The 16,479-nt window shown below is 43.9% G+C and overlaps 2 protein-coding genes and 1 long non-coding RNA gene across 7 annotated transcripts in view; all 3 read left to right on the top strand.

Annotated features, from left to right (window-relative positions):
• LOC125747872 (uncharacterized) lies at positions 1 to 6,315 on the top strand. The gene is made up of 4 exons (XR_007399385.1): positions 1 to 2,368; positions 2,445 to 3,547; positions 5,929 to 6,017; positions 6,241 to 6,315. It is a non-coding gene; the product is annotated as an uncharacterized LOC125747872 (long non-coding RNA).
• Positions 6,316 to 6,360: 45 nt separating this feature from the next.
• On the top strand, positions 6,361 to 10,454 carry hsd17b10 (hydroxysteroid (17-beta) dehydrogenase 10). Its single transcript, XM_049023428.1, has 6 exons — positions 6,361 to 6,564; positions 6,913 to 7,077; positions 7,392 to 7,556; positions 7,664 to 7,792; positions 8,839 to 8,947; positions 9,662 to 10,454. The coding sequence occupies exons 1-6, from the start codon at positions 6,541 to 6,543 to the stop codon at positions 9,850 to 9,852; spliced, it is 783 nt and encodes a 260-aa protein (XP_048879385.1). The 5' UTR covers positions 6,361 to 6,540; the 3' UTR covers positions 9,853 to 10,454.
• A 2,868-nt stretch (positions 10,455 to 13,322) lies between these two features.
• LOC125747793 (neural cell adhesion molecule L1-like) overlaps positions 13,323 to 16,479 on the top strand; it is a 44,291-nt gene continuing 41,134 nt past the window's right edge. For all 5 annotated transcript variants that reach the window (XM_049023291.1, XM_049023292.1, XM_049023290.1 and 2 more), the window contains exon 1: positions 13,323 to 13,474. The gene's annotated coding sequence lies outside the window, so the exon portion shown is untranslated. The remainder of the gene's footprint in view (positions 13,475 to 16,479) is intronic.

Below are 16,479 nucleotides of genomic sequence, written 5' to 3'. Positions count from 1 at the left end.
CAGCGCTTTTCGCTCGGCAGCCTCGTTTTCGATGCAGGCTTTCCGCGAGACTCAGCTGCCCAATGAGAAGGCGCCGGGGGTTTATCGCCTGCACTCGCACTCCCGTGCTCTCTGTTGTAAAATGGCGGAGGTGAGCTGAGCTGAACCGAACTGGTCCAAGCTACGTTCCTTGGGTATGTCCTTACATTCGCTCCTGCTACTGGCCGGGCTGGTTTCCGGGTAGCAACGAAGGCGGGTCTGTGGGATTCGGGAAACAGGAGGACAAGAGAAAAATCCGTCGAACCGCATTCATTATGTGATCTGTGAGAGCTGCTGGGACGAGAGTCCAAAGGGTTTAAGGTTAGGGCACTTGGAGTGTGTGTCCGGGAGGGACTGACCCAGAAGGGGTAGAGAGTGGAACGTCAGAATGGGATGCCGGGTGGCTGTGCTTATATTCCTAAGCAGCTAGTAAAGTTTCATATGCACTGCTTTTAGCCAACTGTGTTGATGGTTAGGTTAGGTTGGGTTGTATGGCTGCTAGCGGTTACTATTCAAATGCACTTTAGCTATGAAGACACCGGTTATTGTGCAGACGCTTGTTCTACGTTATAAAATTATTAATGCGTTTCTATAATGCATGTTAGGTGAGATGTATAGTGGGTTCAGTGAATATGCCCAGTTGGCATCATGCCGCGTCTCTTTCCACAGACTGTCACTTCAGTCCGGTCTGCAGCTGTGGTTCAGCACCCGCCCGTGTGTCTAAGTTGGCATCGATAGCTGCTGAATTCACACTCTGAGGTCCATCAGCTGGGGACGGTAGTTTGTGCAATATTTCAGTCCTCCTGCGTTAAGTTAATTTACCGTTGCTTGGAATTGCCCTCAATGATACTGGGCGGTTCTTCCATTTAAGCAGTTAGCAGGTATCTGGTCAACTTATAATTAGGCAGTTACGATGTAATAATCTTCTGCCCAATACAGCATAAATAACAGTCTAGCTCATATGAAATACAAACCTCGTGGCAATTGATAAGCATTATTTATTTGTATATTTTCTAGGTTAATAATGTAAATAGTTCCTCTGTTAACCTGCCCTGTCAGCAAGTAAATAAAAGATTCTAGAGCCTGATAAGTACATGAATCCATATGTGTGGAAGCGTCTACAGTTTCTTCCGCTGTGTTGTATATTATCTTTAATATTATGATTGCCCTGAGCTCCGCGGGCAATCGCTGAACACTGAAGGAGATGGTAATGTAACTTACCAACGTGCTACAGTTTTTGTTATTTAACTTCCCCCCTCATTTTCACAATAATGTTGAAAATCTCTTGTATTATTTCTTTTAATTGAAATACGTTATGAATAAAAATCTATACACCTTTTGGTTTAATAAAGTGGTATTATTTTGTCAATGTAAACAACTTCCGCATCTGTCAAGATGTTGATGTTGATTTAGTTTTAAAAAACCCTTGCTATGACACTTGTCACCAATTAATCTTTAGCGAACTTGTCTTGTAATCCTGCGGGTTAAGCGACTTGTAATTTATGTGTGCATGAGCGAACAGTATATAGCATCACTTATCTTACTGCAAACTTGTTTTTCTGGTTGGGAAATATGTTGTAGTACCCTGCATATAGATTATGTTACTCTAGCTGTAGGCAAGAGTTATTTCAGCCATAGCATGGAACATCATGGAGTGGATACTTTTGTATTATAAAAAAACAACCTGGAATTCAGGTTATGACCATGTATATTAAATTCCAAAATCTTTGTTATTTCTTCTAGTGATACCAAACATCATTTTCTAAAAATGTTTGCATAGACTCTTCAAGCTGTGACTTTTTAATGCATCGATCAGAAGATCGGGTATCTTTTGTGAAATTTACCTTGAAGATTCCAAACTTCAACCTGACTCTGATCTCACTCCTTTCACTGATCTCTTCGGTACTTTTGTGGAGATTTATTGATGTTCTGCTGAGTGGGAATCACTTTCCAGGATGGTGCCATCTACTTGCTTAAATGAGCAGGCAGTTTTAGCAGTTTTAATCTTTTTATAGTCACTAACATTTTTTGTTTGGTGTTACCTTAATGTTTGTAAACAATCATAATGTGATATAATTACCATTATATTAGGAATCATTGTGATATTTATGGTGTGTGTGTGTATGGCATATAGTCTCACAATCATATGGTAATCCGTGTGGGTTTCTAAGGGAATTCTTCACTGTTGCTGTCCACATTCATTGCCTCTGCCCTCTTCATTTGGCATTTGTCAGCAGACCCAATGTGCACATTTTCCCGCCCTCCTGCCTTTCCGCGAGTCGTCCATCTTCCCAGGACAGAAGTGGACACATTAACACACCTGCCGAATAACTGCTTGCTGTAGGATGAGGTAGTAGTTTGTATAGTTTTAGGATCACACCAGATCTGGGAGATAACTATACAACCTACTGTCTTTCCCACGGCAGCCACACATCAACGGAGACTGGGAAGCCTGCCTCTCGGGGAGAAGCGTGGTCATTGTACTACACCTGTTGCATGACACTTTAGGTGCTCAAAATTCATGGATGTTACGGCAAAAAAAAATTGGTTAAAGTATGGATCAGTTTCTTCAGCTCGTTTGTCTAGAAGGTGAAATGTGCAATATGTTGAAACTATGGGATATGACTGTTTTATCGTGCTGGTCTGTTTTATTGTTACTAATTTGTCTATTCTCTATTAAATTTCGTTGCTGTGGAGACAATAAAGAATCTGAATCTGAATAGTAATGAAAATGATGCAGTTTTCATGTAGTCTGAAGAGCACTGGGTATAGGGCTGCACTGGGGTGAGGTAGCAAGTTGTGTCGTTGTTGGGGTTTGGGATAGCAAGCCCCGTTTTGGAGATAACTATACAACTTACTGCCTTGCACAGTAATGCTTTTCAGCCTCCTTTTCCAGTCATTCAGTGCTGGACTGTTTCTTCGTTTTCTCATCACATTCACTGCTATTGGGTTTTTTTTTCATTTGCAAAATTGCTGTATGAGCTGCAGGAGCTGTTACGTCTTTTATGCTTGTACACATTATTCCTTGATGAACTGGCCCAGGAAACAAATGCTCTGTGGGTCACGATGGGGTTTTGTTCTGATGAACCTTTCGTAAGGCGAAAGTATTGTAAGACGGAATGGTATTTTAATACAGTAACCTAAGCTAACAGTAACCTAAGCTTTTAAACATGCTTAGAACGCTTACATTAGCCTACAGTTGGGCAAAATCATTAATACAAAGCCTATTTTATAATAAAGTGTTGAATATCTCATGTAATTTATTTTATAATGTACTGAATGTGAAAAACGGAATGGAACTGGAATACCCAAAACCCAAATACCCTAACATGGACCATCGTAACCTGGACCATCGTAACATTATCTTCATGCTTGCATTTTAGTGGAAAAGCCACCACTTCCAGCCCTGCCTATCAGCCAGCCCTGGTCTCATTACTAGTTAGTCAGCTGCTGAACTAGCCGACTGTAGATCCACTGTGGGTCGAGCCGCATGCTGGTGATATTTGATGGGGCCGGACGCGAAACCCAGGTAGAGATTTTATCTGCTGATCTGTTAAATTAAGTTGATGAGTGAAACCGCTACTCTGCATGACTGCCTCAAACAGCTGATGTGATAGAACCGGTTCAAAGCGGTGGGTGGCTGATCCAGCTCTATACTGGAACATGAGGAAATCTTCAGAATATTGGTAACTAATAGGTTAATAGTAATTAATTTTCTCCATCAAGTTTAGAGATGGGGGGGCGGCATGGTGGTGCAGTGGTTAGCACTTTTGCCTGGGACCCGGGCTCGAGTCTCCGCCTGGGTCACGTGTGTGTGGAGTCTGCATGTTCTCCCCATGTCATCGTGGGGTTTCCTCCGGGTACTCCGGTTTCCCCCCACAGTCCAAAGACATGCTGAGGCTAATTGGACTTGCGAAATTGCCCTTATGTGTGCGTGTGTGAGTGAATGGTGTGTGAGTGTGCCCTGCGATGGGCTGGCCCCCCATCCTAGGTTGTTCCCTGCCTCCTGCCCATTGCTTCCGGGATAGGCTCCGGACCCCCCGCGACCCAGAAGGATAAGCGGTTTGGAAGATGGATGGATGGATGGATGGAAGTATACAGATGACAGTGTTTTAAAAATTAACAAGTATATAAAGTGTCAAGGAAACACTGTGCAGCTTCCCAGTGTAGTGTAATCCCCCTCCCCCCCCCCCCCCCATCTCTTCCATACCTCAGATTAAATGTGGCCATAAACATCAAATGACATCCAGACAAAATCAAATACATTGGTGAAAACAATCTGTCACAAACTTAAAACGACGTTGGCACATTGTTCATCATAGCTCTAGAGGGTGCAGAATGCCTGAGATGGGAGTACACGCACATGCAGAGCGCTAATAAGTGTGGAGAGCGCGTGAATTGTTTTAATAAAGGAGATGACAACTTTTTTAAAACGGAAGTTGTTCTGTTGGTTCAATACTAAAAGCGGCACAGAGGGAAGCCAACTACTCAAACTACACTCATGGTTACACGCTCATGGAACACACACATTCCACAGCAAACGTTACATGGTTACAACATTTACTATGAACAGTTAAACAGGAATACAAATATTAATGTACACTATTTAAGCATATGAATGGTGCTGTGCAAAGCATGCTAGTAACTACATAATTAGTCCTGTCGACCAACCTCGTGGTGTCAGATTTATGTCAGCCAACTGTGGCCATTGGGTGGGCAAACGAAACACTTTGCCTGGTGTCCCTGCGCAGGCAGCGTGCTGATCACGTGTCATGTGTTGTATTACCAAACTGTAGATTCCGGCTGATTTCGTCTGAAGTAAGCAGCCATCTTAAGTGTTTCTGGTGGGCCTTGTGGTCATTAAACCAGATGGGCTGGGCCTACGCCAAGATTACACAGTGCGGGACAGGCAAGACGAAAATGCCACTGCAGACATCACTGTTAAAGATTGCTCTACAGACCAGATACCGTGTAATACATCCCTACATCATTCATACAGAATAATTCAAAGATGGAAAAGGGAAGACAGAAATGAAAGATAGATGCCCAAGTAGGGAGAAAATAATACCTCTGGGGTCCAAGGTCAACCGGCTGCCCAACCACCTGACATAATTAATTAAATAAAAAATTTAAAAATAGATACTTTATTGATCCTTGTGGGGAAATTGTCTTTTACGCCTCCATCAACTTGCTCTTTGTAGAGTAAGCTGTCCGCAATAGGCTACCACCCTTAGCGGCGCCCAGGGAGCTGGGGGTTAAGGGCCTTGCTTAAGGACCCGCAGACGTGCTGAGGCTGGGTTTAACCGGCGACCTTGTGATTACAGGCACACAGGCTTAGCCCACTGAGCCACAGTGTTCCCTTCCATCGTCATTTGAGGCCCCTGCCCCCCTCCCCCCATACAATGTATGGGCAGGGGGGGTGCACTATATACTTTAGGTGTGGGATGATAAATCGATACATCACGTTTTTTCTCCCGCAGTGTGATACAGATACGTTGATGGCTAGTGCTGATATTTCTAACGGCGTTTCATCACTTGCACTAATTGCGGAGCCACGCGACAGAGCGGCTATCCCAAATTACTTTTACACTTTTGCACACGTCGTGCAGTTGTGAAGCAAATGGCATATACATTGCATATACAGAGATACACATCGGCAGAGTTGCACATAAATCTACTAATTTAGCAGATTTGTCCCAAAACACAAGTTTCATTTCTGACATACCCTTTCCAAGTCATGCAGCGTTTTGTCTTCACACCAAACAACTTGAAATGCCTGCATCGCTTGTTGTACTGTTATGTGTTTAAAATAGTTTGGACAGATATAGAAGTTTATCTGGTTTTATTATAGTAAAAATATATGTTGAAGTCACCCCGTAATTTCTGACATACGTTTTACTTACACTGAAGGCAGAAGGAAAAATGATTGGTTCAGAGATAACCAGACCAGATTGTAGAGGAGGTGGGTCCAACCAGTCTGATGTTCTACTCTATTTTAAGTAGGTATAATCTTTGTCTGATATATTTAAGCTTTCAAACAGCACAGTATCACAATTGATTATTATTTTAATAAGTAAATTAAATATTCTGCTCATTTAGAAATTGTGTAATTACACATAGTTGTACAATGTTACTGAAAATATGCTTTGACAGTTTGCTATCCATATGAATCTTCGGTCTGATTTAGTATTTTGCAAATGTCTTTTCTTGTGTTGACACTAGGGAGGAACCCCGACAACTCCTGGCTTGTCTGTAGCATGCCACTCTGAAAAAAGACAATCCAACTCTGCCACTATAGTGGCAGTGGCATTTCATTGCAATGCAGAGAACATTTGCGTCCTTCTCTTTAAAACAACCATTCAAAGAGAACAGATTAAGCTTGAAATAAAACGCCGCACAAGTTCGATTAATAGAGACTGGTAATTCTTTTGATGACATGGGCATTAAGGACACGGCGGTCGATTTGTTTGGTCTGGGATTCGCACTCTTTATACGTCATGGAGCCACGCGCAGCGCGAGAAGATGGCGAACATTCGGCGCATCAAGGTGAGAAGGAGAATACAGCCGCCAAGTGAGAAGGAATAGTCTTCATTTGGTTAATATGCAGCGTCGGGTCTGATTCTTTAGGTCAAATTACCGAGCATTAGTTGCTTAAGCAGTTAAGGCACTAATTAAGTTCGATAGATCATTTAAAGTTAAATCTCCTTACGAACATGACAACACTAGGTAAATGTCAAATCATGAATTTGTCTCGCATTGATTTTTTTCCAGCTAATTAAAAGGCTGGTGTTTTGAGTGACCCGGTTTCTCACTGTTGAGTACTGTTTTGCTTCGACATTCTATGTTGCTTTTTGTGGTGTATGCATTACTCCAGTGCCCTTCCATGTTTTGCAGGGCATGGTGGGGCTTGTGACGGGGGGTGCCTCTGGGCTGGGGAAGGCAACCGTGGAGAGGCTGGTGAGCCAAGGGGCCAGTGCCGTCATCCTTGACCTGCCCAGTTCCGATGGCCTCAATGTGGCTAAAAGCCTTGGAGACCGCTGCGCCTTCGCTCCCGCCGACGTGAGTGACATTTCAGGAACGTAACAGCTACCTATGCCGGGCGTCCTTCCCCTGGCCATATGCTTTGTGCTGCATTGCGTAAATCCGGTAGATATTTGTGAAACTGTAGTTAAATTCTGTGTCATTCTTATGATTATGATGCTGTTTCAGAAACTTTTGAAACGTTAAGGTGGTGCAGTAGTTCCATAATGTCCGATTAAAAAAAAATTGTGAAACTGAGACTAGGGTTAGGGTTGGAAAAAGTACGGCATTTTCAGGCATCAACATGTGGTTTTATGACAGCCTGAGCTCTGTGGCCGGCTCTCTCCCCTCAGGTGACTTCTGAGGCCGATGTCCGCTCAGCCGTGACTCTGGCACGGGAAAAGTTTGGCCGTCTGGATTTGGCAGTGAATTGTGCCGGCATTGCAGTGGCAGTAAAGACATACAACTTCAAGAAGGACCTGCCTCACAGCCTAGAGGATTTCACCAGGGTCCTCACTGTGAGTGTTCCTGTGGTCTCGCACGTGGGCCATTGCTGTTTGTGTATGTCTGTCCCTGTCCTCGTACCTGAGGCATCGCTACCACTGTTCTCCCTTTTATGGGTCAGGTCAATGCTGCAGGCACCTTCAACGTGATCCGGCTGGCTGCGGGGGAGATGGGAAAAAATGAGCCTGATGCTGATGGGCACAGGGGCTGCATCATCAACACCGCTAGCGTGGCTGCGTTTGACGGTCAGGTAACTGACAGCCACATTATAACCAATTTCAGGGTTTGATAACACTTTTTATTAAAGCTGTAGTGAGGTTTCAGTGTCTTCGATCATTAGTACTAGAGATGCTGGAGACCGACTGGTCAGTCTCATGTAACTTGTTAAAGTTCTTCACTGTGAGTGAAGATGATACGAAGCTATGTAATATAATCGATATATTACAAAATAAACCGTGTGGGAACCACCATGAAAATGTGGTGAAACGTTGGAGGTAAACTTTAAACTGATTATTCCTTTTCAAGATTATCTAGTATATGTTGAATATTAATTGAAATTGCAAAGCTGGCTAAGGTTTTTTTCCTATGACACCTGTGCTATAATGTCTGTACATTATGAAAATGTCTGCTCTTAATCCAGCTCACTAGCGGTGAAAGAATTGTATTTGCGTAACATGCGATGTTGGTATTAGTAATATTACCCTGTACCTATTATTATTTGGAAGAGAATAGTACACTTCAGTTTTATTTGGGGGTTTGAATCCTATGGACTTTATTTTAAGGGAGTAAAAAAAAGAGGAAAAAGGTCAATGTTGTGTATTTGGTGAATTTTAAACGTACTGGAAAATTATAAGTAACAGATTTGTTTTGTTATTTAAGTCTGTTGCCCCTGCTCTTGTTTTGGTAAAGTAAAATATGCCAGATAAAGTTGGGTGTAGAGCAACTCATTTTCATTTACTGGTTATTTGCATCGCTTTCCAGTCACAGAGCACTTTATTGTGAGACTAGTTTAAGAATTTTTTTTTATTATGAAAAAAAAAATTGCATTTAAGAAAAGCTGATTTTTTTTGTTTGTATATCCTGTCAATTATAGTTCTTGGAAAGAAAATCAGAATTAGCAAAAATCTGTATCGGCACATCACACTTGGAAAAATCAGAACACCGAGTCGGCCAAGAAATTTACAATCGACGCATCTCTAATTAGCACCTGTCTAGTTGATTAATAGACTTGAACCATGTGTGAAACAGCCAAGCGGTGTAACTGCCCCCCTGTACATCTGCTTCTGCCCCTCCCAGGTTGGCCAGGTTGCGTACTCTGCCTCCAAGGGAGCAATTGTTGGCATGACTCTCCCCATTGCTCGAGACCTGGCACCCATGGGCATCCGTGTGGTCACCATTGCACCTGGTCAGTCTGCGCAGCTGAATGCATCTGCTAACCGCCTGGTACCTGCGCAGCTTAAATAACTGCTGTGTTGAGCTGTGACTTCATGTCTGTTTGGGGGGAATATTCCCCTTGCTGGCAGCGGCGCTCTGCCTTTTCCCCACACAGGTCATACCATTAGCTCCTGTTATGTCTTTTTTCCATTGGATTTTTTTTTTGCTAAATCTTTGGTAGACATACAAGTTAAAAAGTGAAACGCGCTTTTTGTTTGGAAAGGAGATGAATAAAATGCATGGGGCCGGATTGTCTGTCCATAAGTGGGGTAACTGGTAAAGAGTAAATGTCACACAGTGTACTTATAATTAGGAGAATTAACTTCAGTGGAAGTGATGTACGAAGCAGGCAGATTACAAGCATACAGCTATCTGAAGCCTAAACAGGTTTGTGAATGCCATTTAAGTGTAAGTAGTACGAGCAAGAGTTTATACGACACCTTTCAAGCATAGCAAAAATGTGCTGATAGAGCTATTTAAATTAAAGGACAAAGTGTAAAACTAAGAATTCGTACAGTGGGGCTGTGTGTTCCTTGAACAGATTCCTCTTAGGGCATTGCTTGGAGATTGAGGAAATGTGATGAGCAGTTCTGGATTGGTTCCTCATTCCACCCCTGGAAGACCACACCGGAGAAACACGCATAACGTTGATTTCGTTGTAACCTTTCATAATTGTGTTTTGCAGGTCTTTTCTCCACCCCCCTGTTAGCTGGACTGCCTGAGAAGGTGCAGAGTTTCCTGGCTCGCCAGGTGCCTTTCCCCTCGCGGTTGGGTGACCCCGCGGAGTATGCCCATCTGGTGACCTCACTGGCTGAGAATCCTATGATCAACGGGGAGGTGATTCGCCTGGATGGAGCCCTTCGCATGCAGCCGTAGAGACTTGGGGAACTTCTTGATGGGGACTACAGTTCTTTGGTCAACCAGCAAACAAGAACGTATGATGGTCAGGGTTACTGGTTCTCAGAATTGTGGGTATCATGAAAGCAGTAAAGCTTTGAAAAATGTCCTACAAATGCTAGTAGTGTAATTTCTGGCATGTGTCTATAATTGAGTTCCTAAGGTGCTGAAATTAAAAATGATGGCATGGAATGATGATAATGATGTACTGTACATGAGCAGATAAGCTAAATTAATCTAAACTTTAAGTCCTTCAGAAATTCAGAAGGAGCATCTGGACAGCTGCGAAGTTAGTGGAAGAAGTTGTGAATGTTCCAGAAAGACTGATTTTAAAACAGAAATTGCTGGTCGTTTGTGTACATACCGATGAGCTCTGAGGCTCGCAGATCAGTAATTCCTGTCTCACGCAACATATCACACTTATCTCTGGTGTAAAAAAAAATCTGATAGAAAAATCTCTAGTTCAATATCTTGTCCTGCTTTCAGCTTCATCACATGCGGTAATTTTTGTCTCCTAGTGAGTTGAAATGTAAAATTCCTTTAGTAATTTAAAATAAACAGATAGATTTTCACCTTGTCCATATAGCCTGAAGGCCATGTTTTTCTTATCCTGAAATTACCTTGTATGAGTGAATGAGAAATGGGAGGAAATGAATGAAAATAGATCCTCGTTTTGCTGCGTTTTGTTTCATGTCTAGAAAATGTCAGGTCTAATGTGCATTCGAGTCCACTAGGGGGCGATGACCTTCTTGCTGAGCCAAACAGCCAGTAATTTTCATTTCATTGGCATATGGCCTACAAGAACCTGAGTTTGACATTAGTGATAATTGGTTTACTCAAGCGTGAAACTACTCCGTGTGGGTGTCTGTGAATGGCTATCCCCCGTGATGAACTGGCAACTTGTCCACGGTGAACCTCTGCTCATCATGTCTCTCCTTAGATTCCTCAAGTTTCGTTAACAAGAAATTCACATGGATCAGCCGAATGCTTTTCTCCTCATGCGTCGCTGCAGCTTATGCTCTCTGTGAGCAGGTCACATTTCACCAGCTGCATTTTTGTTCCAAAATGCTGTCGCCTGTGTTTAGTGCTAGTTGCCGGCGTTTCCTCTGTTTCGTTTTGTAGTCCGTGTTAGGCATTTTTTTCCTGTAGTGACCTTGAGTAGGACCTTACAATCCCAGAGCTGAAAGAACCTCCTTTAGGTCTCAGCGACTATTAAGTGGAGGTCAAAGAAGTTAAAATGGGATTTTATTGCTGTCTATACCAGTTTGATCTTTACTTTACCTTCCATCCACACATCAGCCGTTATTTATATATAATTTCTCTGGTATGTATGTCCATTCCTCTGTTTTCAGCTCCTGTCGTCATGTTTTGATTTTCAGCTTCCTGTCCCTTTACCGCAAATTAATATTTAATTGAATCCATATCAGAACATCCTCCAATCGATCCCTGCTGAGTCATTTTTACTGTAGCTGAACTGGTGGGAGAGAGAAGATTTTGTTTCTTTTGATTAGCTGTGCTGGAGGGACATGTGTCCCAACAAAAACATGCCAGGACAACACCCACAATGACTGATTTATGGAATATTCTGTGTAATAAATTGGAAATCCTTATGTTGTTAAGAAGGTACTGAAAAATCCCAAAAAGGGCCGCAATACAGGGGGATGGTAAATGAGGATGGGAGGGAGATTTCAATTTTGTGGGCTGTTGATGACCAAGAGGAAAAGGAGTCAGACAGAAGGGAAGATAATGTGATATGTGTGCTTGTCTAAATTGAATTGTTCTTCTATGGAAAGAGGACAGATAATAGGTCCCCAATCTGTACACAAGTCTGTTTCGTTTAAAGTAGGCAGTCCTATTTACTAATGACTGGCAGGTCCTGATCCATATGCCATGAGTGTTTCATCCTGGGGCCAGGTGGTTGGAGTGATATTTTCCAGGTACGGTTCCCATCCCATATGTGGCCTGTCTCCTGCCTTGGGGTTCATTAACATTCACCATGGTCACGACTGCAGAAGTGATTCCTGGAAGTGGATGATGAATAGTTTATATACTTGTGGCCCAAAACACTAAAGTGTTCTAGCTGCTGGGCCTCCATCCAAAGTCAATTATTTAACTGGCATAAATATGGAAGAATCCAATTTTGTAAGGTTGCCCAAATGTACTGTTTTTCACAAAGCTAGTCTCATTCTGGCGCAGTGCACTGGCATGGAATTCGTCAGTGTGTTCACTCCTAGGTCCTGGTCTGCTGTTGTCAGTGTTTATAACCAGCTGTCATGTACAGGGATGCCAGGCTGAGCTTGACTTGTGCACCAGGCTTGAGAGGTTTGATGGAGAAAATGAAACTTAAAAACCCACAGTGGGTTTGTGGGTTGGTTTAAACTAATACAGTAAATTAGTTTGATTGACAAATCCCACCAAACCCACCAAAGGAGGCTCGGCCTTATACTGCTGTCTCCATCCTGGCACACTCTCTTGTGGACGAGGACAGACCTGATGCCTTGAACCTTTGGTCAGGTGGTCAACACTCTTACTCAAGTTTCCATCCACACTGGCCGCTTATGTGTTCGGCTGTATCTGTAGGGTTAGAAGAGGATTTGGGAAGCAGCAAACATGACCTCTGTCTCATTAATTCCCACTGGCCTGGTTTTTGGTGTGGGGCCCAGTCTGCTATTCTGCTTTACCTCAGGGCAGAGGAAAACTATCTTCAACTCCATGTAAACACCCCAGCTGTTAGTGTACAATGGAGAGGATTGCAACAGAAGATGGTCCTGCCCCTACAGTGCAATATATGCCAACCATTAACTTTATTCCTGTCTGTTGCCCTTTATTCCTCTTTGAGATATATGATGCGAAGAAGCAACATTTCAGAAAATACAGGGAAGGTAAAATAATTGCATTTAAAGTAGATATTGAGTTATATGGCCATCTGTGTATTCTGCTTCTAATTTGAACATTAATTCCCCTTACATCTGCCATGGAGTGCTCTGCAAATATTGGTAATTAGCCCACGTTCAATAGACATAATTTGTCTACAACTGAGAGAAAAGTATAGTTGCTCTTTATCCGTGGATAACTTGTTTGGATGAAGCTCTCTTCCTTAGGGATTACACATCTAGAGATTCACAGGCAGGCTAAGCCCATTAAAGACAATCATTCCTGGAGAATAAAATGAATGCAGAGTCTGCCTCCGAAGGATCCAACATTCAATGAGGGTGCTAAAAAGGTTTGAAACGGGGCTCATCTGTTATAATTGAGGAACAGCTGCATCACCGGAGAGAGGTGTAAATGAAAGAGAGGGGGGTGGGGGCTGGGTGGAGGAACAGGAGAAAGAAGTGGAGGCATTGGGAGGGGCTGAGAAGTAGTAACAGGATTGACTGTAATGCTGAGAGGGAGAGAGGGTGATGTCATCCTTACCAAACAGCCAATCAGGGAGAGGGAGGGAGTGAGAGGACCAAGAGAAAAGGGCGTGTTTCTGGTATCTCTGCAGCAGCAGTACAGAACAGTACGCAGAATCTATTTATTGAATAGGAAATAAGAGAGGTGGGGGAAAAACACAAACGGGGCAAAGGAGCTGGTCACTGGTCATCATTTCAGCTGCAAGGTAAGGCCAGGTTTGGGGCATCACCTTTGCCATCTCATGCTGTGTTGTGTTAGGGCTGGCAGTCTGAGTGGCAGGATTTAATCTGCAAAAATTTCAGGCTGCATTTATAGTTGCTTGCAACAGCAGTGATGATGAAAATATCACATAATGATATGTGTTGTAACTCTGGTTGTAGGAGACCGGCAGGCTTGGGCGTTTTTAAATCGGTTTATCTTCAATTATTATTATTTGCCTCACATGAGGGGTTTTAAAAGCTGCCTGCCACATGTGTACAGTACCTGCACAGAGCATGTAGAGAGGAGTGCATGCAGCAGAGATCTGAGCAACTGTGAGGCAGCCGTGTAGGAAATTGTGCTGTGTGGTATTTTATCTATTTGCTCAGATCTCTGCATTATATCTATTGCCCTGCACAGCTTTGAATAGCTCACTCTACCTTTATAAACTGATGTTTGCCCATCTTTTATAAGGTATGAGCATAATAATCTTAGCAGTCGCGGTGGCAGTTGCTTGCCCATGTATGTATTCGTGTGTGCACGTGTTTACGTTTGACTTTTAAGGGGCTGTTGTGTTACACACGCCCCTTGATTCGGACTTACCGTATCAGCCACATTGTCAGGAATCCCCTTTCTCCTGCTTTTCCTGGAACATATTTTGTTTCTTCTTCTGCCCCTGTGGACCCTCTGCCCCTCATCCTCCACCCCACATGCTGTCCTTCCCCTTACATCACATTATGCGGCTCCCTCATATAAGAGGATGAAAGCAAACACAGATACGAAGGCGGTGAGCATCTACGGTGGTGTGGCTCAGCGATAGGTTTAGCACGGTGCAGTAAGCGTCTCCAAGCTCCACGCGTGCATTCGAAACACTCTCTCACGGTTACATGTGCATGGCTTTTATTCGAAGTGACTTCCATTCCATTGATGCTTCCTGTTGAGGGAGGGCTCTCCGGGAATCACAGCAGCCGCCCCTGGGTCTGCATTTCCACCATACAAATTCTGAACTGCAAGCAGACGCCGCCGTAAAATGTAATAAGAAACAATGGAAAATGGAGATTGACAGGATGGCAAGGGAGCAGAATGCTTCCGGTGTTGGTTTCGTGAGAAGGGGAGGCGGTTCGCAGCAGAAGTAAAACAGCAGTGTTTTACTCCGCTGAGGATAGCGTCTGGATGCTGCCCGGCTGCTGCCTGGATACCGTTTGGATACGGCCCGCTTGCTCCCTAGATACCTGGATGCAAGGCCTCCCTTCCCCGGGGTGTGTGACTCTGTCCCTCCCCATTGAGTGCTCATTCTCTGGGCTGTGCTCCGAGCAGCAGCGAGTGGTTAGGCGTGGCACATGCTCTAAGGTGGGGGGTGGGGCAGGGCCGGGGGTGCGGGGGTGGGCCCTCGCTCTGAGGCTCACAGCTCCATAGCCCTGTGTGTGAGCGAACATGGATAACGAGGACTGACTTTGGGATAGCACAGAATCTTTTGTGTCCGTTTTTTTCCCCTGTAGTTATTAAAAATGTATATAACAATGAATAATTTATACAAATACAACATTCTTACAACACACATAAAGCATATATGCGAGTTATGCATCCCGCCCATTAGGAGTATCCTTCCATTTAGAAAAATGGCACGGGATGGTTTTAAAGCTGCATTGTGTTTATACTTTTGTTCTGTGCCATGCTGCAGAGTCCAGCCTACCAATAAAGCGCGATTTAACTGGGCCGGGGGAGGGGTCAGGCTGGGTAATGGAGGGGGGGGGGGGGGGGAGGGGATTACATTTGAAATGCAAAGAGCCACCCTATACCAGCAAAATTATATGTCCCGACTGACACACTGTGGGAGGGAGATGGAGCAAGGTCACCGGGAAGGGGAGGGGGTCGACGGGAGGGGGGTTGTTGGTCGACAGGGGGGGTGCGGAGAGAGTGTTATGGAGCCATGCTTGGCCGGGCACATGGTTATGGGTTGAGGTCATGTGCTTTGTTTTAAACTAAGACATTAAGCTCCTAAGTACTCCTGTCATTCTTCTGTGAGTCTGAAAGGAAAGGTTATTATTCAAGGGGTGCAAAATGTTTTCATCTGCCTGACTTATTTATTGTGTTCACCTCTAATTTAATTGCTGCTCACTACCAACCTTTGTCCAGAGAAGTGTAAATACTCCAGAAATAATCATAAAAATAAAACTGATGTTTGTCAGTGATGCTGTGCTAGACACGCAGTTTGGTGATGGGTAAATGACTGAATGAGTGGATGGATGAATGGATATTGAATATACAGAATATAAAACAGAATGACAGAAAGTGGGTTTTGAGAATGTGGATTATTAATGTTGAGCGTTTTAGTTGTATTAATCAAACATATCTTTATTTTGATGTATTTATTCGATTGGCTCACACCACCAGGGTTATGGGTTTGAATCCCACCTCTGCTCTGCTCTGCGTCTCCCCATGTGGCAGGGAATTCCCCCTGCATTTGACATGCATACAGTTAGGCTAACTGGCATCGTTATATTGCCCATAGTGCATGCATGTGTGTGCCCTGCAATGGGCTGGCATCGGGTACAATGAGCACTGCAGCTTTGCACCATATGCAGCATGGGAGAGGCTCCAGGCTCCAGGCTCCAGGCTCCCCTGCAACTTGACCAGAGTCAGCAATTAGAAGACGGATGAACGTAGCTGTTAGTAGAGTAATACTTTTAATCAGTGCAGAAGAAAACAGAACTTGAAGTCAGGCCAGTGGGAATTAATGAGACAGAGGTCATGTTTGCTGCTTCCCAGATCCTCTTCTAACCCTACAGATACAGCCGAACACATAAGCGGCCAGTGTGGATGGAAATGTCAATGACTTCCTGGAGACTTCAGCAGCTGCCTGTCTGGGGCTTAATGCGCGGCCTTTAGGCTAAAACACCATAATCGCTGGCATGTCCTTTTGAACTGACGTGACAGATCTGCGCGGTCAGATGCATAAGCGTGCCTGGAGATTGGCAGGAAAGCACTGCCCAAGGAAGCAACATAAAGCAT

Source organism: Brienomyrus brachyistius, chromosome 8 (genome assembly GCF_023856365.1).
Source record: "Brienomyrus brachyistius isolate T26 chromosome 8, BBRACH_0.4, whole genome shotgun sequence".
NCBI classification, from domain to species: domain Eukaryota; kingdom Metazoa; phylum Chordata; class Actinopteri; order Osteoglossiformes; family Mormyridae; genus Brienomyrus; species Brienomyrus brachyistius.
Note: the sequence above shows the minus strand (reverse complement) of the source record. Positions and strands in the feature narration are given on the sequence as shown.